Here is a 23,260-nt window from a genome sequence, read left to right as displayed (position 1 = left end):
TCAGAGTCCCTCCAGCTCTGGAGCCTATCACATAGTAGGAGCTCCTTTTGGCTGAGCGATTGAATCCGCCTCACGTGCGCGTGGTTCATCTCTCCACTTGGATCCAAACTCCCTTGTGGGCAGGGTCCCCGTCGTGCCTACCAGGGACACGGTGCAGTTGGGTAGACATTGGAAGATGTTTGTTGAATAATGGATGAGTGAATGAATGGGGGCTGGGGGTGGTTGAGGGAAGTCCACGCCCGGCTCTAAAGACTTTCCAGGGTTGACCGGGGTGCAATACTGGCTCTCTCGGGCGCCTCTGGACGGGCCATTGCGTCCCTCCTCCTGTGGCCTCCACATCTCACTAACCAGACTGGAGGGAGGGGCTATGCAGCTGGGGAGGGCCGCGTCTCCCCGGGCGGCGCCCACTCCCTCGTGGGGGTTGGGGGCGAGAGGGGAGGCCCCCGGGCTTGCCGAGCCTGCCGGCGGCCCCTTCCCCGCCGCGCCCCGAAGCCCTCTACCTGCCTCCGGCCGCCCCTTCGCAGCCGGGGCCGGGTGCGCCCGGCGGGTACCTGGCCCGCCACCCCCGGGGGGCCCCGCCGGCCGCCTCCGGGGCTAGCCCGGGGCGGCGGGGCGGGCCTGGGCGCTCCCCGGCTCCGGGACTGGTCCCCTGGGGCGCGGCCGGGCAGCCGCCCCCGCCCCCCCCGCCCGGGGGGCCGGGCCGGGCTCCCGGGGGGCGGGGACTCGCCCAGTGGCAGCAGCGTCCGGGCCGGCGGCGGGCGCGGGGCGGCTTCCTGCAGGCGGCGCCGGGGCGAGCCGTTGCCCGCCGCAGCCACCGCCGCCGGGTCGCCGGGTCGTGGGGGCCGCAGCGCTCGGGCCGCGTCTGTGCCTCCCGGGCGCGCTGCGCGGCCGTCGCTGCTGCCCGCGCTCGTGCCGCCGCCGCCGCCGCCGCCGCCGCTGCCGGTTACGCCAGCCCCGCCGCCGCCCGCTCTGATTCTGCGCATAGGCAGCCCCCAAGCCTGTCATTCTGCAAAAACACAGTTTACTCAACACACCACACACACACTCACACACACACACGCGCGCACACACACACGCGCACACTGCTCCCCTCGCGCACACGCACGGAGGGCGCGAGCGAGCAGACGCGCACACCCGGCGAGCCAAGTTCCGCAGCCTGGCATGGCTTCTGGGGACCTTTACGAGGTACGGGGACGTGGGTGCGCGGGCCGGCCCCAGCCCGCGGGCGGCGGGCGGCGGGCGGACGGCGGGCGGCGGGGACCGGGCCGGGGCCGGGGCCAGGCGCGAGCCGGAGTTGCCGAGCCCGCGGCGGCGGCGGCGGCGGCCGGAGGGCGGCGGGGGCCGGGCGCGCCTCCCGCCCGCCGCCCGCCCGCCCTCCCGCGGCGCCCGCGCCCGCTCCCTCTTTCTCTTTCTCTCGCACACACACTCTCTTACTCCATCTACTTTGCGGCCTTGGAGGGGAAGGAGGAAGCCGGGCGGAGCCGGGGCGGGGGAGGTAGCGGTCCCGGGGAGGTGTTTCTCGCCCGACGAGCCGCCTCGAGTGCAGAAAGTACAGGTAAAAGTCGGCGCCGGACGTACCGGGAATGCGGGGGGCCGCGCGGCGGCCGGCGGGGGTGCGGGGCCGGGGGTGCGCGGCCCGGGCTGGGCCGGGGGCGCGGGAGGGGATGGGGGCGGGCCGACGGAGCGGAGCCCGGCCGGGCCGAGGCGGGGTCCTGCGGGGGCGGCCGCGGAGGGGGCGGCCGGGTAGGGAGTTCGGGAGGCACCCGCCAAATCGCTCCCCGGGGCCACCAGGCCACCTCCCCCCTCCTCCCACCTGCTGCCCCCGCCACGGGCTCGGGGCTGGGGCGTGGGGGCGGTCCTTGCGGGTGTCGTGCTCACTGGGGGCGAGAGGGGGCGCTGTAGAGGGCCTTCGGTGGAAGGAAGAGCACATGGAAGGCGGAGGTGGGTGGTAGCACGTTGCTAGAGGACATGGGATGTGAGCCCAGCTTCCAACGCTCTACGTCACCCTCGGTGGGTACCTGTCTCCAGGTCCACACAGGTTAGTGGCCAGCATCGGATACTTTGAAAGCGTCTCAAAAGTGCTCAAGGAAGACATTAGTCTGGCATCTTTGAAACAGTGGATAAATAGCCATGGCCTCTGGGAGCTAGGTTTTACTAGCTCTGGATACAACAGTTACTGCTTTTGGATTCCCGACAAGTGGACAAAACAAGAAGCAACCCCCTTTCCCTGGGGAGAATGCCCGAAAGAGCTGTTGGCCCCAAGAGAAGGTTCAGGATAAGGAAGCTAAGAGACCTGCCATCTTCATCCCAAAGGCCTGCTGATCCTCCAAGAAGCAAGTCAGAGTTCAGCCTGGACCTGGACTCCCCTGCGCTTAAATCGATTAACACTAGCCCTGGTTCTCAAGGCTTTTGGTTAAATTGAGATGAGCACCCCAGGGGGTGGAATTAGCCTTCTGGGTAGGAGACCACAGGGGTGATTCACCCACAGTGAGGTTTTTCCTCTGGGCTTTCTGGACAGCTGAAGCTTTTTCAGGTGGTGGATTTGCTGGCGGGTGTGAGAGAGGAAGAGTGGAGAACAGGCAAGGTAGCATCTCAGCTTCCTGTGAGTCCAGGGTCTTTTGGATGATTCTGGATTTGGTGAGGCGCAGTCATGGACCACTAGTGGGCTCAGGTGTCATGAGAGGACACTCCAGTCCTATGGAGAGGTCCATGTGGCGAGGAGTTGAGACCTTCTGCCAACAACCAGCACTAGCTTAACAAGCTTGTGTTTGTGAGCCACCTTGGAAGCAGAACCTCCAGCCCCAGTCAAGCATTCAGATGACCACCGCACTGGTGAACATACTGACTGAAACCCCATGATATTTGCTGGGGCTGAACCATCCAGCTAACATGTTCCTGGGTTCCTTGAAAGAATGATGCAGGTTGACCTCTTCTCTACCCTACTGCCTTCCTCATCCCTGTGCTGGCAGAGAAGATGAAGTTGGGTAGAGACCTGGTGAAGAACTTTGGCAGGTTGTGCCCAATGGGTCATCCAAGCACTTTTGCCTATTTTAAGATGGTGGAGCAATTTCTGAAACCAAGAAAGTTGAAGCACAGTAAAATGGGATGTTTGATTGAGCTTCCCGAAGTATAACCAGCACTATTAGGGCATTGGCCAAAAGTAGATATTGTTCAGGGGCAAAGCTCATCTCGCTGGGAGTATGGATTTTTCTACCCATTGATCTTGAGTCATCTTAGAGCTGCTGACCTTGCCTGGTGAAAAGTTGCATCAAGAGGGAATTAGGAGGACACGTTAGGAGCTGTCAGTATTTCTCCATTTAAAGTTTGGAACTTATGAACCTTCTGGGGATAATTTCTTGTTTAATGATCATCTGAAATGCCCTCCTTAACATGGGTAATTATAGTTGCCAGATGAGTCTGTTAAGAGGGGAGTTTTCACACCTGCCTTGGAAGTATCTTAGCACCTCACCGAGTTCTTATTGAAGTTCAGTAAACAAGACAATAATAATAATTACTTCTGTGATAGTAGGTAATTGTACTAGATGTAAAATAGTTTTCCTGTGGCTGATTATTTGCACAGTCATTACTAAAACGGCTAAATTGCATTACGAATATATAACCAATGTCAACATTTTTATAGCCTGTGTCTACATTACATAACACACACTGAGGAATTTAATTTGTTGACCAAATTTAGCTTTAAAAACAATTAAGATGTGCTAACTGTCCATTAGCATATATATTTGTAACTGTAAAACTGTTGTGTGTGTAAAAAAATAGTTTGTTGATTTAAGGACAAATCTTGGAATATCCAGTACATTGGTTGACCTTTAAAGAAAAAATAAAAGAGGAAAACTGACACCATTCTCAATTATCATATTACTTTAATTAAATATTATACTCAAGGGTATATAAAATGGCTTCTTGTAACCTCTGACCAAGAACCCACATTTTGAGTGGGCAAGAACTATTACATTTGTAATTGATTTATTTCACCTGTGTGTCTGCTGACACTATCCTTGACCTTTTATGGTGAAGATGTGATTTGGATTGTAGAGATTCTTCAACTTCTCTTTGGTGCTTCAGACAGTGAAATTGGAAAGAGTAAACCTTCCCTGAGTAGCATCTTTTAAGGAATAGGTGCTAATTTTAAAGACACCAACAAATGAAAACTTTGTTTATGTAATGTTATGTAATGGCACTCTTCAGTCATAATGAATAAATATGGAATCAAACTCAGTTTCCAAAATTTTGGTTCTTGATAGATTATTTCTCTTATAGCAGAGTTCTCATCATCGTCCGATATGTTATAGCCATCACCTATAGGAAGGTGATCTTAAATATGGGTTGAGCATTTTAAAATCAGATAATCTAGATGCAAAATGAAATTCCTTATCCAGATGCTCTGGTCTACATTTTGCTAAACGTAAGAGTCATAAAATGGTAATTTGTGAGCCACGTCTAGGCTATCTGTGTGTTTTGCCTCACCTTGATGGTAGATAAGAGAATTGGATTTGAATGCCTTTAGATGGGGCACGTGATGTCTAGTGTATAATTGTCCCAGTGCTCCCTTGTACCAGGTACCCTTTCTGCTTCACTCGTAAATTACTTATCTGGCTCCCGTAGGCATTAGAGTTTGTAGCCCCAGGCTGCTCGTGAACATTCGCTAAGATGCTTGGATGTCAGGAAGACATAATCAGTGGAATAAGGAGCCCAGTTGTCTTGTCCATCTCTGTGTCCTTGCGCATTCAAATACTTGTTCACTGAATCACTGAACAGAAGACTGACTTAAGTATAGGTAAAGAACCTTGGCTGACCTTGTCATGCTTGTGTTGAGCGCTGCTCTCTGTTCTCTTTTCTCCTCTGGCTTGTGGTCTCTCCGTGGTGGTAATACCATGTGTAGGGGTGGCTCTCAGTTCTCTCTGAAAGGAAGTTTGACTGAGTCGCCTTCCAGAGAGCTAGACGGTTATTCACTAAAAGATGCGTTCATTGAATGCATCTAAGCTTCAACCCTGTGGCTTTCCCTGTCGCTGTTGGGTGGTATTTTATACTCTCTCCCGTGTGATTAGCTGACATTATGGAGGAGGTCTCCACTTTGTTGGCAAAAATGTTCAAAGAGAATGCTGTATGTCTATAGAGAAGGTCAGTAGTGGCCAAGTTGAATTTATCGAGATGGACTTAGCAGTGTCAGTTCCTGATGTTTGTCAACATTCTGTTGATTTATATTTCCCAAAGTTCTATCTTAAAAGGATCAAATGTGCCATGTGTTTTTTTTGGGGGGGGATTGATATACATGCATGTATCCATATCTAATAAATACGTATGTGTTTATATCATATGTATATAATATATACATATATGTTTATATAATACATGCATAATAATGGGTATATATATAAAAAATACTGCTTTCATTTCATTCCAAATAAAATAAATAACAATAATAATAGGATTTTAGTTTTGTTGAAAGAAATTTACTCTAGTTAAAAATCGATGCTGCTAGCACAGGCAGATCAGCTAGGTGGTTTGTGACCAGCTAGAGGGGTGGGAGGGAGGGAGACGCAAGAGGGAAGAGATATGGGAACATATGTATAACTGATTCACTTTGTTATAAAGCAGAAACTAACACGCCATTGTAAAGCAATAATACTCCAATAAAGACGTTAAAAAAAAAAATCCATGCTGCTGCAGTGATGAACACTGGTGTCTCCGCTATAGCGCTACATACGCACCCTGCGTCCTGCAAAATCACGCACTGAAAATAACAGGCTTATGGGAAAAACAGGATTGAGGCTGACTGCTGAAAACATTTGGAACTTCGTAACCAGGAACAAAAACAAAACCAAATCTAATAAAAACACAGGTCAGTTAAATCTCCACCAGGCTGGTGTTTGCCCTCCCCAGGTCAGTCCATCCTTTACAGTCTTCAAATTGGGCTTGTGCTTCTTTCTTCTCTCTGTAGATCACAGATGTCATTCTCTTCTAATAGAGACCATTTTCACTGAAATTAAATCTGGCCCAGAGCATAGCCCTCTGCATTCATCTGTATGGAGAGAAATCTTTCTGTAGCTTCTTCATCTGTAATTTGCAGCATTGCTAGGCAAGTTAAGATGGTGGAAAGGTAGTAGTGCTTGATGCCACGATCGGCCCCTACTCATATTAAAGGAAGGCACTTGAGTGCGTTTCCAGCTTTGTTCTAAGGTCTTCAAACATCTTTGTCTTTCTCTTGCCTTGTGAGAGCTCTTTCCTATGATTGCTTAAAAATATTAACAAACGATGAAAATCACATAAGAATCAACACAACTTGTTACATTGGCATATTCTCCTACTTACCACTCGTGCCTGAGGTGAAACGTGTAGTCACAGAACAAATGGTCAGTGATAAAACTTCTTGAATCTCTGTACCAGTATTTGCAGAGGCAAATATCATCAAAGAAAATATATCGGATGAGTTGAATCGATTTCTTGGCACATGGTAGGCACCTGAGGAGTATTGAATGGGTGTATGATTCTCCCAGCTTTTGAAAGTTATTTTAAATGATCCCATGTGGGTAGATATCAGCTTGTTTTCAAGTAGTATAGACTTTTATGTGAAGTCATTCCTCATCACATAAGATCATTTCTTCAGGGGCTTAAACTGTCCTTGAAAGGAGTTTATATGGCTTCTTGCAGCCTGATCAATTGATAAGGGATGGTTCAGGCATGGTAATTAGCAAAGATCTTATGTATTGGAGACACATTGAGCTTCCAAAGATGTGGGTCCTTTTCGGCATCTCTTGGATGGTGAAGAGAGGTGTAGATGTGGCTGAATTCATAACACCATCATTCATTTGCTCATTTCACATAAATAGAACACCAAACATATCCCAGGCACTATACTAGGGAAACATGAGATTGTGCTCCCTGGACCTATGGTCTAGTGCAAGACATAGTTAAGAAAGTAGGCAGTTTGCCGTGCTGTGGGAAGAGTGTTAGTACAGGGCAAGATGGGGTTCTCTAAGACCGTGGGAGGACCAGCCTTGGGGGAATGAGAGAAGGCTTTCCAGAGGAAGTGATGACTGTGGAGAACTTTAAACTAGGAAATGAGCATGATCAGGTTTGCAGGACTTATTGAGAATATTTATCTTTTCTGTTTTTGAAAGCAGTTTATTATTGCATCTTGGAAAAATACAAGCATAAAGAAAAAAATTATAATACCTAAGCTAACTATTATTATACATTTAGCATACACTTGATGTTTATTAAATACTAATGTGATATCTGAATTAAAATGATAGCTTTCTTGGTGTAGATACAAATATAAGAGTGAAATTACTTTCTGTACGTATTTATGTAATTAAAATATCAAATTGGAACATAGCATACATATTATTTTATAACCCTTTTTATATATGTATACATATATATATATAAAATGAGCATTTCCTTCTATCTTAAAATATTACTCCATATTGGGATTTTTAATGACAGGCCAATTTTCACTTGAATAGATGCACTATTTTGTGTATAACTGATCCCCTGTTGTTGGACATCTAGATTATTTTCTATTTATAAACCATTTAAATATTGCTGTTATTAACCTCCATGAACATAATTATGTGTCTTCCTATCATTTTCCTGAGGATAAATTCTGAGAAGTGAAATTTCTAGGTTGAAGAATGCTAACATTTTTAACACCGTTGATACATAATCTTAGATTGCCCCTCAGAAATGGACAGTGGCTTAGTCTGGAGGAAGACTACAAGTATGGTGACCAGTTAATATGCTCTTTCAGTAATTGAAACAACTGATATTGGCGACTTGAACCAAAGGAGTGGTAGTAGAGATGGAGAGAAATGGTTGGAATTGAAAGATTTAAAAAGAATCGACATAATTTGGTATACCAGTCAGGATTTTGTCTGGCTGCTTATAATAGAAAATGTACAGTAACAGTGGCTTAAACAAGGTTTATTTTCTTACACGAAATAAACTTGGAGTTAGGCAGTCCAGGGTTAGTGTCATGCTCCATGAACTTCTCAGGGTATCAGGCTCCTTCTGTCTCTTTCATCTTCAGCTGTGGCTTCTACCCTTAAGGTCACTGCTTGATCTAAGGTGGCCATGGAGCTCTAGCCATCTTTTGTGTAAGAGCTTGGAGGAAACAGGAGGGAGGGAGGGGCTTGAGTCATCCTCTATAAACAGCTGCTGGAAGTTCCATTCAATCCTGCTTTCATCTCATTGGCCTGAATAATTATATGGTCACACCTAGCTGCAAAGGAGGCTGGAAAATATGATTTTCAGCTGTACTCTCCTCTTCCCTGCTCAAGTAAGACTTGACTGACAGTATGTAGGGATTGAGGGAAAGGCAGGAGTTGTGGGATAACTTCGTGGTTTCTGTTTTGGTCTATTAGGTGGATGGTGGAACCAGTCATGGAGGTAGAGACCCGAGGAAGAAGCATTGAGTGGAGGAAGTGGGGACGGTGGAAAGGACAATGAGTTCAGAGTGTTTGTGGGACATCCAGGTATAGATGTTCATAGCAGTGGGTCATGTGAGCCTGAGACTCAAAAGCGTTATCAGTCATGGAGATAGAGATTGGAAATCATTAGTGTATAGATTATAATGAAAGCCAAAGGACAGGGTATAAACACGAGAAGGGTCCAATGGAGGAGGACTGGAGAAAGTGGACATTTACAGGATGGAAGAAGAGAAAGAAGATCAGATTTACAAGGAATAGCAAGAGAGGTAGAAGGAAAAACAAGAGGCTTTGCTGTTATGGAAGGCAGTGGAAAAATGCATTTCATGAAAGGGGTCAACAGGGTCCTTTGGGCGTAATAACCAATAAGTCATTGGTAACCTTAAGGGATATATTCCATAGAGTGTGCTGGTGGGAGGGCTGGATTGCAGTGTGAGAGTGACGGTGTGTGTGTGTGTGTATGTGTGTGTGTGGGTGTGTGTGTGTGTGTGTGGAATGTGGATGTAGAGACATCTTACATGGTTAACACTTTCAAGAATCTTGAGTGTGACAGCCATAAAAAAGAATGAAATAATGCCATTTGCAGCAATGTGGATGGACCTAGAGATTATCATACTAAGTGAAGTAAGTCAGACAGAGGAAGACATATCATATGATAATTGCTTATATGTGTAATCTAAAAAAGTGGTACCGGGCTTCCCTGGTGGCGCAGTGGTTGAGAGTCCGCCTGCCGATGCAGGGGACACGGGTTCGTGCCCCGGTCCGGGAAGATCCCACATGCCGCGGAGCGGCTGGGCCCGTGAGCCATGGCCGCTGAGCCTGCGCGTCCGGAGCCTGTGCTTCGCAACGGGAGAGGCCACAACACTGAGAGGCCCGCGTACCGCAAAAAAAAAAAAAAAAAGTGGTACAAATGAACTTATTGACAAAGCAGAAACAGACTCAGACATAGAAAACAAACTTATGGTTACCAAAAGGAAAAGGTGGGGGACGGATAAATACGGAGGTTGGGATTAGCAGATACACACTACTATATGTAAAATAGATAAACAACAAGGTCCTACTGTATAACACGGGGAACTATATACAATATCTTATGGTAAACTATATGGAAAAGATTCTGAAAAAGAATATATCACTGTGCTGCACACCAGAAACTAATACAACATTGTAAATCAACTAGTCTTCAATTAAAATAAAAAGAATCTTGAGTTTGATAGGAGAGAGTGAGTGTGGTATCGAGGGGTGAAGTGGGAGAATGGATCAACCGTCTCCATTCTCCTAGTTCTATACATGCTCTGCTACTTTGGATGACTTGGATAACAAAAAATTGTGATATACACTTTGGGCTATTGGACTTACATTCTTAGAAGAAGTGATTTTCCATGAATTCTACAAATCTCTCTCCTGCTGAACTATGACAGTTGGGTCCAACGTCTTCAGTAATTTTAGCTGGAGAAAAAAAGTAGAGCATTGTTTAATATCGTCACCCAGAACCTTTCAAAATAAAATTTAATCAAGGAAAAGGTCTTGATATATTGAGTTCAAGGAGATAAAGTTCTTCGTTAACGGGTTTGTTGTACTAGCAAATCTCTGAGAGGAGAGATCACTGGGGTGCTATTGATAAGTGAATGTGATGGTGTTTTATGTGTCAGTTATTCAGTCAAACACTAAAGTAGGTGTTGCTCTGAGGTTATTTTGTAAATGTGATTAAGGTCCATAATCAGTTGACTTTAAGGGAGATTATTCTAGATAATCTGGGTGGACCTGATTCCGTCAGTTGAAAAGCCTTAAGAATAGAACAGAGGCTTACCTGAAGAAGAAGAAATTCCATCTGTGGATAGCAGCTTCAGCCTGGAAGAGTTCCAGGTTTCCCTTCCTAATGACCTGCCTTATGGACTTTAGACTTCCCTAGCCAGTTCCACAACTACATAAGCCAGTTCCTTGTTAGATCTCTTAATGTATATTTCCTAGTGGTTCAGCTTCTCTGAGTGAACCCTGATTGATACAGTCAGCATACTCGCCCACATACCACCAGTTGGTAACACTGTGAAGCTATACCTGTCTTTTAGTCTTTATGAACCTTGATGGCTTTTGCTGTAAAATGAGAGCTCTTCCATTTTTGAAATTCCTCCTTCTGATTGAGTCTTGTTACTTCTTCACATAAATACCGTACTTCTTAGTACCTGTCATCATCTTGTTTTTTTTGTTTGTTTGTTTGTTTGTTTTTGTGGTACGCGGGCCCCTCACTGTTGTAGCCCCTCCCGTCGCAGAGCACAGGCTCCGGACGCGCAGGCTCAGCGGCCATGGCTCACGGGCCCAGCCGCTCCGCGGCACGTGGGATCTTCCCGGACCGGGGCACGAACCCGCGTCCTCTGCATCGGCAGGCAGACTCTAAACCACTGCAGCACCAGGGAAGCCCCATCATCTTGTTTTTATGTAGGTGTGAAGACGGGCAAGCCCAGAGCTCCAAGAATCCTGCCATTTCTTTGTCTTCTGGAGTTGTTCCCTGGAGCCATGCTTGGGATGGCAGGCAGAGGTGGTGTTGGACCCCTGGGGAGGCCTCCTCTGGGTCTGAAATTGACCCCAGCCTTGAGTTAGCCTCTGCTCTGATCGTTGAGTGAATGATGGGGGTTGTGGGATAGCTCCTCTTGGTCCTGATCCATGCCTTGTTGTCCCTCCTTCCAGCTAATTGTCTCCCTCTGACATTGCCCAGTTAGCCTGAGCCACTGGGTGGAAGCAGATGCCTCCAAAGGTCCTGTTGCTCCGGTGCGATGCCCATCCGTTGACCAGGCCTATATAAAGCTGTGATCGGGTTCCTGGGAAGCCTGGGAGAGCCATAAGTTTGTCATTTTATGTCCTGCTTTCTCTTAACCATGTGTTTGATAATAGAAAACCTAATGCAGTTTATAATCATAGATATTTTTATCAATAAAATGTTAAATAGTAAAAAATAAAAAATATTCTTCGTTCACTCCAGTCATCCTGTCTCTCCCGGAATCCCCCCAGTGTCGATCTATCACCACATTGCTTTCTCAGTGGCTTACAGAAGCATCACTGTGGAGACTGGAGGGACATGTATGCGGGACTGGGGCCCCGGGTCACACTCTGCCACACCAGGAGTTCCCCTGCCGAGGGGCCACCACCCTACTCTCAGATTCGTGATCAGGGAATTTTCCTCTTTGATTTTCATTTCCTCGTCTTTGAGTCTAGTGTTCTAAAAATTGTATCTCAAGGGCTCTGGCTAATAAACCATGGATCTTATATAAATGCTGGGTTTGAATTTTATTTAAAAATAGTTACTTTTGTTCAGTAATCCACCAATCAAATATTTATTGTTTGGTAACTACGTGCCTAGAACTATGCTAGATGGTGGGGCTGCAGCCACAAACGTCTTTTAAACTGCTGTTCAGAATGGGATCGTGAAAAAAACCTAACGCCCACATACGCTTATATACCGCATTTTTAACACAAGGCAGTGTTTTTAGTATGTTAAAAGGGGCAGCCAGCTCAACTGTTTTTTGCAAGCAGACCTCAGAATACAGCTTTTCTTGCCATCTCTGGACATATAACTTGAACTTCCAGTACATGAACTGTATTAGCAACATTGTACATCTGCAACGTTCTTAAAAATTTTTAGGCCTGTTCATATCTCCTCACATGAAAGTGTACAAGCAAACACGCTTCGTAGCACAATGCACCTCACTCCATTAAATACCACTCAAGGTTCCGGTGGTGCGGTGGTGAACGTTCTAGTCCTGGTGTAATAATCAGTGTGTGGCAATAACTGAATGGCTGAAGCTTTGTCTCTTCATATTGTATACAAGGTGGTGGTGGGGGTTTATTGAGAGTTCTGGGTCTTTCTGCCCTGACTTTTAAATTTGAGAGAAAGAATGTGAGCAGTTGTATGTTAAAGGTTCAACCATGAAACAAACATCAGACTTCAGGATCAGTTAGAGTGAAGGACACCCTGAGATGGCAAGGCGAGATTATGAAACCGAACCAAATCTGATACCACTTGCAGCTGCTTTTCGTAGCAAATCAGAGATTATTTTCTTACGGACAAGCAAACCACATGCGGAAATAGATTGCCGAGGCTGTCATCGGAAGACAGTTACATCCTCAGACCTCATTTAAAAACCTTGCTCTTAATCAGAATAGGTTTTATCGCTCTCACGACTTAACTCAGCGATAAGGAAGTGTCATGTTATACTTACAGAAGACACATCTCCACTAAGAAGTTATCCCATGTATCTGATTTTATGTGTTAGGTTTCCTGGAACCATTTTGATGGGGGAAAAAGGTTCCATTCCCGAACTCCAGAATTTTCTGCTGGATTCTAAGCTCTGTGAGGGCAGGGGCCATGTCTCGTTTCTTCCGTGATTGTCGTCTCGAGTTGTGGCATTTTTTTGGGCACATAATAATCTTTCAATAAATATTTGTTGAATGAGTCATTGAAAATATTCAAAACCTATGCTCCTCGGCCACCTCGGCTTTCTCTTGAGTGAGCATCCTTTATTGTTTCCTCTCGCCCTTTTCAAAGATTACTTCAGATCGTCCTTGAAATTCAAGTTTACATTTTGCCTTCCATCAGATCTTATATAGGTTTATTAGGTAACAAAAGTCCCTGAAGGTGAATTCAAGCATTCAAGTCATTGTCCTTCATTGTGGGTGACAACTGGATTGAGAGTGGCCCTTCTCTGTTAAATGCTGCATGTGACAGAGCCCCTCTCACACTGACACATACAAAGACCACCCTACAGTTTGCAGCCACCTCTGCCATGGGCAGCTCTGCCTCTCTACTCAAGCCTCAGTGTTGTGGCCCAGTTTGATACGCACCATCCGTTTTAGGTTGGTCTGCCTAGAACTGGGGTCTGAACTGGAGAATTGTATCCAGAGGAATTACTGAAGGATGCTCTTGGGAGACACACCTGTAAGGAAGTGAGGAATGCAGGATGGGACAGATGGTGAAGCAGACCAGCAGCGAGGTTAACACTGAGGTCTCAGCAGATCCTCAGGAAGGCTTGGGAGCTGGGATGGCTCTTCAGAAATGTACCATATTGAGGCCAGGGAACTGGACTTTCATATCCCTAAGTCAGGCAGCTGTTGCTGGTAAGCTGCCCCTTGGCGGCGGTGGGGGGAATGTATTGTTGGGCAGGGCAGCTCCCTGTGGTGGAGGGCAGTTCCCTTTGAGGGGCACATCTATGAGTCTTTAGCAGCATGGATATTCCTAGAATTGAGGGGATGGGCACATCGACCCTGAAAAGGGGACCTGGGTGGAGTATCACGTTATCCAATAGCATCAATTCTTGCCGTTCACTGATTGATGGGTGAATCTGTCTGCTCCGGATCCACCAGAATACATGTCTGTCACCTAGGTTGTATTTTAGGTTATTGGTCCCTCCCAAAGACATCATTTGTCGTTTGACAGCTTCTTGGGGCAGCCCAGGTCTTGAGTACTGGCCACGTGTTGGGATCGTGCTTGTGATTCCTTATCTCTCCATCCAGCGTGCAGCGTAGGATCGCATGCGGGGAGGTATTTCACAGGCCGTCATTTCTGTTGGGTCTCCACCCCTTATTCTTGAGACGTTGTCCTTGACTGGCTCTACCACTCCTCGGTTGCCTTTATGTCCTCATCTCCTGCTGCCTGTTCCTTAAACTTGGAGCTTCTTAATAGTGTTGACTGAGGGTTCTTCTCTTTTCTTATTGTGCTACAGTGACTATATAGGTGATGCCCAAGTCCCTGACACTTTGCCTGTTTTTTTTTTTTTTCCCCCTGAGCTCCGGAGATGATATCCATCTAACCCTCTTGGGCTCTTTAAACTCAGTATATCCAAAATTGAACTTATGTTCAACCTATGTAAGACGTGCTTTTCCTTTTGTTGTTCCTAGCCTCAATAGTGCCTCCATCCAGCTGTTCCATAGCTAGAAACATGGCCTCCTTTGTTTTGCCCCGTCATCATGTGTGTTCTGTTGACGCCGCATCCTGAATATTTCTTGAGCCCGTCCTTTTCTCTTCATATTCACTCTCGCCACTTTAATTCAGGAGACAACTCCCATAGTTTCAGTCACTCTGCTACCTCTCAGCTGATATCTATGCATCTAGTTCAACGTTTCTCCATACTGCGCTCACAAAGGTCTTTCTTTCTTTTTATTTTAAAGGTTTTTTTTTTTTTGATAAATTTATTTAGTTATTTTTTGGCTGCGTTGGGTCTTCATTGCTGTGTGCGGGCTTTCTCTAGTTGCAGTGAGCGGGGGCTACTCTTCGTTGCGGTGCGTGGGCTCTAGGTGCACAGGCTTCAGTAGTTGTGGCACGAGGGCTCAGTAATTGTGGCTTGCAGGCTCTAGACGCAGGCTCAGTAGTTGTGGCGCACAGGCTTAGTTGCTTCGCGGCATGTGGGATCTTCCCGGACCAGTGCTCGAACCCGTGTCCCCTGCATTGGTAGGCGGATTCTTAACCACTGCGCCACCGGGGAAACCCAAAGTTCTTTCTAAAATCCCCATTTTACTACTGTCTCTCCGGATGAAGTATCTTTAAGTGATGTATAGGCTCTGTGGCGATTTGGCCCCTTCTCATCTTCTGCTAGTTCTCCAGTTACAGCAGATATTCCATCCAGAGAGCTCTGCTCTCAGTTCTTGATGTTCCATGTGCTGTCCTTTAATCACACCCTCCCAAGTGACTGGGCACTCTTCATCACCAGCCCTGCCACAATTTTGCTTCCTTAATTCTTGCTCAGCCTTTAGGTCTCAGCTGAGATGTTGCTCTTGGCAAAACTTCCCCGACTCATCAAGGGTTTTCTTTGGGCTCCTGCAGAACCCTGTTCGTCTCTCATCACAGCACTCATGTTCATAGGTGGTAATGTGTTAACTCATTCTCTGAATCTCCCACTGGGTTGTAAGTTTTGAGAGGGCAGGGATTCCCTCTGACTTGTTCCATCTTTAGCACCTAGCACAGTGCAAGACTCAGAAAACAATCTAATGAAAGAATTAACCTGTGCAGGTCTTTCATTTACGTGAAAGTTGAAATTGTCTCAGATATTTCTACAGTCTGTTTTGTAGGAAGCTTGAAGTCATTTTCAACCTTTCAGTTTTCCTAAGGGTGTCTAAGTCTTGAGTCTCTTTTCTGTGTCTTTATTGATCAATGAATAGTTATTTGGGTTTCTCATAAGCAGAACTCACTGACAGCATTCGGCTTTGTGTTATCAGTAAAGCTAATACCGTCTTGTATTCAAAGGATTATTGAATCCTGGAGTTGGGGGAGAGTTTTGAAGTCCTCTGCTCAGTCTTTCACTAAGATTTCCACCAAGTGATCAGAATTGAGGGACTCTTTTACTCTTCTGAAGGAGACAAGTGCTGGAGATGCTAAAAGTGGCTGTTTGTCTTCAGTAAAAGCTGAGTGTGTCATCCATGAGACAGAGATGATATCTTCCTAGACTCCTCTGGAGAGTTGCCTTGGAAATCTTGATGTCATTATCACTTTCTTACGCAAGACTTAGTAAAGGAGGCCAGTGAGGCTCGGCGCAGCCTTGAGCCTTGTTTAATTCTCTTGTTGATGGAGAATGGGGTTAGGACCTGCCTCAGCGACTGACATCACAGGCCTTGACATTATGGGGAGCCCTTGATATCTAAACTTTTCCCGGAAATCCAGACTCGTTTATGAACTGTTGGAAGTCAGATCAACTCATGGAATCCCAAGCTCCTTTGGCATTAAAAAGTGAATGGGTAGCATTTTAGTGTCCTGATAGTTACATTGCTGTGTTTACTTGTCTGCATTGCCACCTAAAACCACGTTCACTTTGGAGAATATGGTACACATGGTGGTTTGTGGAACAGACTTTGGTAAGGGTCTTGCAGTTAATAGAAAGGGGAAAGGAACCACGCAATGGCTGCCTTTGGGATGTAAAAACATAATGGATCTTCTTCAAATTATTGACCTAATTTTCTCTCCAAAATTGATGTATATTTTAGTACCATGTAGGATTGTCACAGATTGTTTTCTTGTCTTGGTTATCGAACATGGCAGTGATTCCAAGGTCTTTGAAATCTTGAGGCACTTCTACGTTTTATTACCCCCCCACTCTCCAACTCTTGTGTGGCTATGTCTATGGTATTGACTTTTTGGGAAGCTGTTGCAAATCCCATTTGCTTTTGACTTAATGAATTGGTGTATCTTCTGAAGAAATCTGATCTCTGATCCTGGTTGATGTATAAAGAGGTTTTTGAAGTGTAACTCCCTATGATTCTTGTAGAAAATAGTCTTATTAATAATAGTAAAAACAGTAATAATAGTGTTTAATGAGTGTTTTCAGTGTGCCAGACACTGTGTAAATCGTCATATGCATTATCTCATTTAGTTCTTCCTATGGGATTCGTACTAGTTAGTAGTATCCCCATTTTACGATTCAGAAACTGAGGCTCACAGCCACCAGATGGTAAAACCAAGATCTACACGATGTCATCTGAGGTACTCACCTCTTGGTAATTTATAAGATGCCTGTAGTTTTCCTTCTCACCTCTTGGTGAATTATAAGATGCCCGTAGTTCTCCTTCTAACTTCCCTCCTTTTGTTACTAGGTGATGTTTCTGCGCTAGCACTCTTTTGCACCTGTGCTTTACACAGAATCCCAGGTGGTATAGGTCAGTGGGTGTTACACCAAAACCAAGAAAAGGAACAGGAAAATCCTTCTGCTTCCTCATACTTCTAGCATGAAAACATAATTATGTATGTTGTATTGTTCAAGACAGGGATGACACAGGCCAGCCTGTGTGTTGGCCTGTGAAGGAGTTCGTGTGAAGTGAGTTAATTGGGACGGGAAATCTTCCGTTTGAGTCCGTCTGAGTAGATGTTTTTCAACACTGCTTTAAGTCATGCTGCTTCAGAAATAGTGATGGCTCTGCCACCTAGTAATGATGATGCAGGAGCCAATTTCAGTGGCCTTGGTGCTGGTCGGCCTCACTCAGGCTTTTGCATTGAGGAGAAGACTGGTTTTGAGGGCAGTTGGTAACATTTCTTGGTCAGTGTCGTTTCATTCTTTCAGCGTATTTATGAGTCTCTGTGCATTTCTCCACATGCTTTTTGTTTTGTTTTGTTTTGGTTTTGTTTTGGTTGGCATGGTGTTTGCATCCCGTCATGATTGGAACTGGCAGGATGGTGTGTTTGAAACTCTTTCTTTACTGCCATATACTGTGGTGCCTGTTGGACAATGGTGCCTTGGTTGTATGGATTTGTCTTCAAAACAGCTAGGCTTCGCATGGGTGAGGCAAATTCTTTTTTTATTTTTTTATTGAAGTATAGTTGATTTACAATGTTGTGTTAGTTTCAGGCGTACAGCACAGTGATTCATGTATATATATATATACATATATATATATATATATATATTCTTTTCAGATTCTTTTCCCTTATAGGTTATTACAAAATATTGAGTATAGTTCTCTGGGCTATACAGTAGGTCCTTGTTGGTTATGTATTTTATATATAGTAGTGTGTATATGTTAATCCCAAACTCCTAATTTATCCCTTCCCCCTCTTTCCCCTTTGGTAACCATAGGTTTGTTTTCTACATGTTTCTAATCTTTATTAAAATTAAGTTGATATGTACAAATAAGTTGAAGCTTTATATCAGTACTTGAATACAAAGAACCAGAAAGAGAGAAGTAGTACAATTTTTTCACCATCTGCATGACAAGCTGTAAAGTACTGACAATCATTTATCCATGTACTTTTCTAGAAGAAACTCAGTTTGAATAGATAGGAAAACTGAGATATGAGACAACACATATACATACACAAACACACATGATTTATTTCTTTCCTAGGTGTTTTACGTTGAGTTGTCCAGATGGCCTGACATTTCTATTGATTTTAGAAAAGAGTCTTAGGGACTTCCCTGGCAGTCCAGTGGTTAGGACTCCGTGCTTCCACCGGAGGGGGCATGGGTTCGATCCCTGGTTGGGTAACTAAGATCCCACATGCTATGCGGCATGACCAGAAAAAAAAAAAGGAAAGAGTCTTAGAGGTTGGGATGTCTTAGATGTCACCTAGTCTCATTCCTCAACCAGCACATACATCCTTCACATATGATCACCCCGTTTCTCCTAGAAAACTTTCAAAGGAAATAGGGTGCTCTGTCTTGAAGGGCAGCCTCTTGCATTTTGGCCTAGCTGTTGGAAAATGCCTTGTTATGGTGAGCCAAGGTCTGCCTTCTTGTGCAATTTCTACCTGTTGATAAGAGCTGTGAATTCAGTCACCAAGAGCTATCAGTTTCATTTCCTAGGTAGCTCCATTTCCCCTACTGCCATTCTAGTCCAAGCCATCCCTCTCTGCCTTCTGGAAGAAACAATAGCCTCTTAACTGGACTCCCAACATTTCCTCTTTGCCACTCTCTGTTCCCATACTGTATCTAAAGTAATTGTTTGAAAAGGTAATTCTGAACATGTCACTTTCTTCCTGAAGTCTTCAATGGCTTCCTGTTGCTCTCGGGCAGAAATTCCAAATACTTAACATGATCTGAACCTGCCTACCTTTCCAGGCTCAGCTAGGACGGCTCTCCCTTTTCTTCTCTGTGCGCCACTCTTGCTGCCTCTTTTCAGGCATCCAAACGTTTTTTGCCTCGCGACCTTTACTCATGCTGTTTCTTGTGCCCGGGAGACCCCTGGCCCAGCCTGGTCTCCTTTTCCATCCCCTTTCAGCTCCAAAGGTGATTCAAGTATGCCTTCCCTGACTCCCAGACCACCGTAGACCTCCCTGTTAGGTATTCTCTGAGCATCCTGTGCTTCTCCTCCACAGCATTGGTCCTTGTAATCAGTCATTAATTAATTAATTAATTAATTTTTAACATCTTTATTGGGGTATAATTGCTTTACAATGGTGTGCTAGTTTCTGCTCTATAACAAAGTGAATCAGTTATACATATACATATGTTCCCATATCTCCTCCCTCTTGCGTCTCCCTCCCTCCCACCCTCCCTATCCCACCCCTCCAGGGGGTCACAAAGCACCGAGCTGATATCCCTGTGCTATGCGGCTGCTTCCCACTAGCTATCTACCTTACGTTTGGTAGTGTATATATGTCCATGCCTCTCTCTCGCTTTGTCATAGCTCACCCTTCCCCCTCCCCATATCCTCAAGTCTGTTCTCCAGTAGGTCTGTGTCTTTATTCCCGTCTTACCCCTAGGTTCTTCATGACATTTTTTTTCTTAAATTCCACATATATGTGTTAGCATACGGTATTTGTCTTTCTCTTTCTGACTTACTTCACTCTGTATGACAGACTCTAGGTCTATCCACCTCATTACAAATAGCTCAATTTCGTTTCTTTTTATGGCTGAGTAATATTCCATTGTATATATGTGCCACATCTTCTTTATCCGTTCATCCGATGATGGACACTGAGGTTGTTTCCATCTCAGGGCTATTGTAAATAGAGCTGCAATGAACATTTTGGTACATGACTCTTTTTGAATTTTGGTTTTCTCAGGGTATATGCCCAGTAATGGGATTGCTGGGTCATATGGTAGTTCTATTTGTAGTTTTTTAAGGAACCTCCATACTGTTCTCCATAGTAGCTGAACCAATTCACATTCCCACCAGCGGTGCAAGAGTGGGTGTGGAGAAAAGGGAACAGTCGTTTATTTTTGTACTTATTTAAGGACTGTCTTCTTGGAGGCAGGGTCACATCTGGTTCAGTGGTGTATCTCCATCACCTAGAGCATAAAAGGTGCTTGTGGAAGTCTTCCAAGTATTCCAGAAAGGTCTGGGCTACTAGAAATTAGGGCTGTTTTCTCCTCCAGAGTAAGCATCACTGTATTTTTTTTCCTGCTCTTATTGGATGTGTTTCCCAATCCTTTACCTTCCTGGTTGTTCTCTCCTGGATATATCTAGTCTATTTAGCACTCTACTTTAAATGTATTACCTAGAATAATTCTTGGTTTCATCAGTAAAGGCCACTTCTTGTAATTTGGACAGTGGACTTTTTATTAATTTAGTCTTAAGGAAAACCAGAACCTGAATTGCAGAATATTTAAAAAATAACATGAATGAAAACAATATTCATAGAACTTCTGTACAATGGGTGCTTAGAGGAACATTTTTAACCTTAAACACATACATTAAAAACAGAAAAGAATAAAGTCAGTATTCATTTCAAAAAGTTAGAAAAAGAACAACAAAATGAATAAAGGGAAACAATAAAGAAGGAATAAGTGTAAATAAAAACATTAATAAAATAGAAAAGAGAAAAACAGTAAAATAAGTGTATTGAAGGATTTACTAGCTTTTTTTGGATGTCCAAGTTTTACATATATATTTTTTTACTATTTTTAAAAATTGTCAAATATATATATTTGACCCTTGAAAGATGCTACAGTTAGAGGCACTGACCCTCCACACAGTTGAAAATCCATGTGTCACTTAGAGTTGGCCCTCTCTTTCTGTGGTTCTTCCATATCCGTGGTTCCACATCTGTGGATTCAACCAACCTCAGATTGTGTAGTACTGTAGTATTTACTATTGAAGAAAATCCATGTATAAGTAAGTAGACATGTGCAGTTTAAACCTGTGTTGTTTAAGGATCACCTAGATTACATAAAATTTGCCATTTTAACAATTTTAAATATACAGTTCAGCAGCATTTAGTATTTTCACACTGTTGTGCAACCATCACCACTGCCTTGCTCCAGAACATGTTTTGTTGTAAAGGAAGCTGGCCTTCATGAATGGAGCACTGGATCAAGGGTCCTGTGATCCTGCTATGTTGTTACTGTTATTATTATTATTTTCTTTTTTTGGCTGCACCACGTGGCATGTGGGATCTTAGTTCCCCAACCAGGGATCAAACCCGTGCCCCTTGTAGTGGAAGCACAGAGTCTTAGCCACTGGACCGCCAGGGAAGTCCCCAGAACATTTTTTTTTATCACCCCAGGAGGAAACCCTATACCTGTTAAGTGCTCATTCCCCATTTCCCTAGCTGGGCAACCACTAATTGCTGTCTGTATGGATTTGCCTAGTTTGGATATTTCATATGAATGGAACCATGGAGTACACGGCCTTTTCTGTCTGGATGTTTTTTCTTCCTATAGTATTGTCCAGGTTTATTCAGGTGGTGGCGTGTAGTCAGAATTTCATTTTTGTGGCTGAATAATATTCTGTAGTATTTCATGTATACCACATGTTTTTATCCCTTCATCTGTTGATGGACACTTGGGTTGTTTCCATCTTTTGGCCAGTATGAATAATGCTGCTATGAGCTTGGCTTACAAGTATCTGTTTGAGTTCTTTTTTTTCAGTCCTTTTGGTTCTATAGCCAAGAGTGGAATTGCTGGGTTATATTGTAATTCTTTAACTTTTTGAGAAACTGCCTAACTGTTGTTCACTACATCTACACTGTCTTGCATTCTCACCAGCAGTGTATTGAGGGTTACGATTTCTCTGCATCTTTACTTGTACTTGTTGCTTTACTTGTAAAAAGAAATTGTAGACATCTTTGTAGTTAAGAAATGCTGTCTTACTGTGGTTTTGATTTGCATTTCCTTAAATGACTAATGGCGTTGAACATCTTTTCATGTGCTTGTTGGCATTTGTATATCTTCTTTGGAGAAATGTCTGTTCAAGTCTTTTGCTCATTTTTAAATTGGATCGTTTGTCTTTTTGTTGTTGAGTTATGGGAGTTCTTTATATATTCTGGATATTAAACCCCTATCAGATATATAATTTGAAAATATTTTCTTGCTTTCTATGGGCTGTCTTTTCAGTCTCTTGTCAGTGTCTTTGGATGCACAAAAGTAGTAATTTTAATGAAGTATCTATTTTTCCTTTTGTTGCCTGTGGTTTTGGTTTCATACTTAGGGTAGAACTTCTAGTACTCTGTTGAAAAGAAGCGGAGAAAGTGGGCATTGTTGTTTTGTTCCTTATCTTAGGAAATAGGTTTCAATATTTCATTACTGAATATGATATTGGCTGTGTATTTTTCATAAATGCGCTTTACCATGTTGGAAAGTTTCCTGTTCCTGATTTTCTGACATTTTTATTATGAAGGAGTGTTGGATTTTATCGAATGACTTTTGTGTGTCAGGTGAGATGATCATGTGTTTTTTTCTTCATTCTGTTAATGTATTACATTTATTGATTTTTATATGTTGGACCACCCGTGCATTCCTTGGATAAATCCCACTTGGTCACGATGTATGATCCTTTTTATATGCTTCTGGATTTGGTTTGCTAGTATTTGGTTGAGGATTTTTGCATCTATATTCATAAGAGATATTAGCCTGTAGTTTTCTTTTCTTGTAATCTTTGTCTGGCTTTGGTGTCAGGGTAATGTTTACATCATAAAATGAATTAGGTATTTATTCCCTCCTCTTCAGTTTTTTTTGAGAGGGGGAAGAATTTGAGAAGTATTGGTATTAATTTCTCTTTAAATGTTTGTTAGAATTCACCAGTGAAGCCATCTGGTCCTGGCCTTTTCTTTGTTGGGGAGTTTTTGTTTATTGATTCAATTTCCTTACTTGTTACAGGTCTATTCAGATTTTCTATTATTTCTTGAGTTAGTTTTGGGTAGTTTGTTGCTAGGAATTTTTCCATTTCATGAAGGTTATCCAGTTTGTCAATGTAGGTATCCAACAAACTGGATAACCTACATGAACAATGCTATTTGTTCAGAATATTCTCTTATAATTCTTTTTATTTCTTTAAGGTCTGTAGTAATGTTGTCTCTTTCATTTATTTTACCAGTTTGGGTCTTCTCTCTTTTTTTCTTTGTCAGTGTATTTAAAGGTTTCTCAACTTTGTTGATCTTTTCAAAGAACCAACTTTTA

At 44.0% G+C, this 23,260-nt stretch overlaps 1 protein-coding gene across 2 annotated transcripts in view; it reads left to right on the top strand.

The window, feature by feature from the left end:
* The first annotated feature begins 919 nt into the window (after positions 1-919).
* CDYL2 (chromodomain Y like 2) overlaps positions 920-23,260 on the top strand; it is a 189,025-nt gene continuing 166,684 nt past the window's right edge. Inside the window, exon 1 of one of the 2 annotated variants that reach the window (XM_067720617.1) lies at positions 920-1,185. In XM_067720617.1, coding sequence (XP_067576718.1) covers positions 1,162-1,185 — 24 coding nt within the window. In that variant the 5' untranslated portion in view covers positions 920-1,161. The remainder of the gene's footprint in view (positions 1,186-23,260) is intronic. The other variant, XM_067720616.1, reaches the window with a different exon arrangement.

The sequence above is a fragment of the Pseudorca crassidens genome, chromosome 20 (genome assembly GCF_039906515.1).
Source record: "Pseudorca crassidens isolate mPseCra1 chromosome 20, mPseCra1.hap1, whole genome shotgun sequence".
Classification (NCBI taxonomy): Eukaryota; Metazoa; Chordata; class Mammalia; order Artiodactyla; family Delphinidae; genus Pseudorca; species Pseudorca crassidens.
The sequence above is the reverse complement of the archived record's forward strand: the minus strand, read 5'-3'. Positions and strand labels throughout refer to the sequence as shown.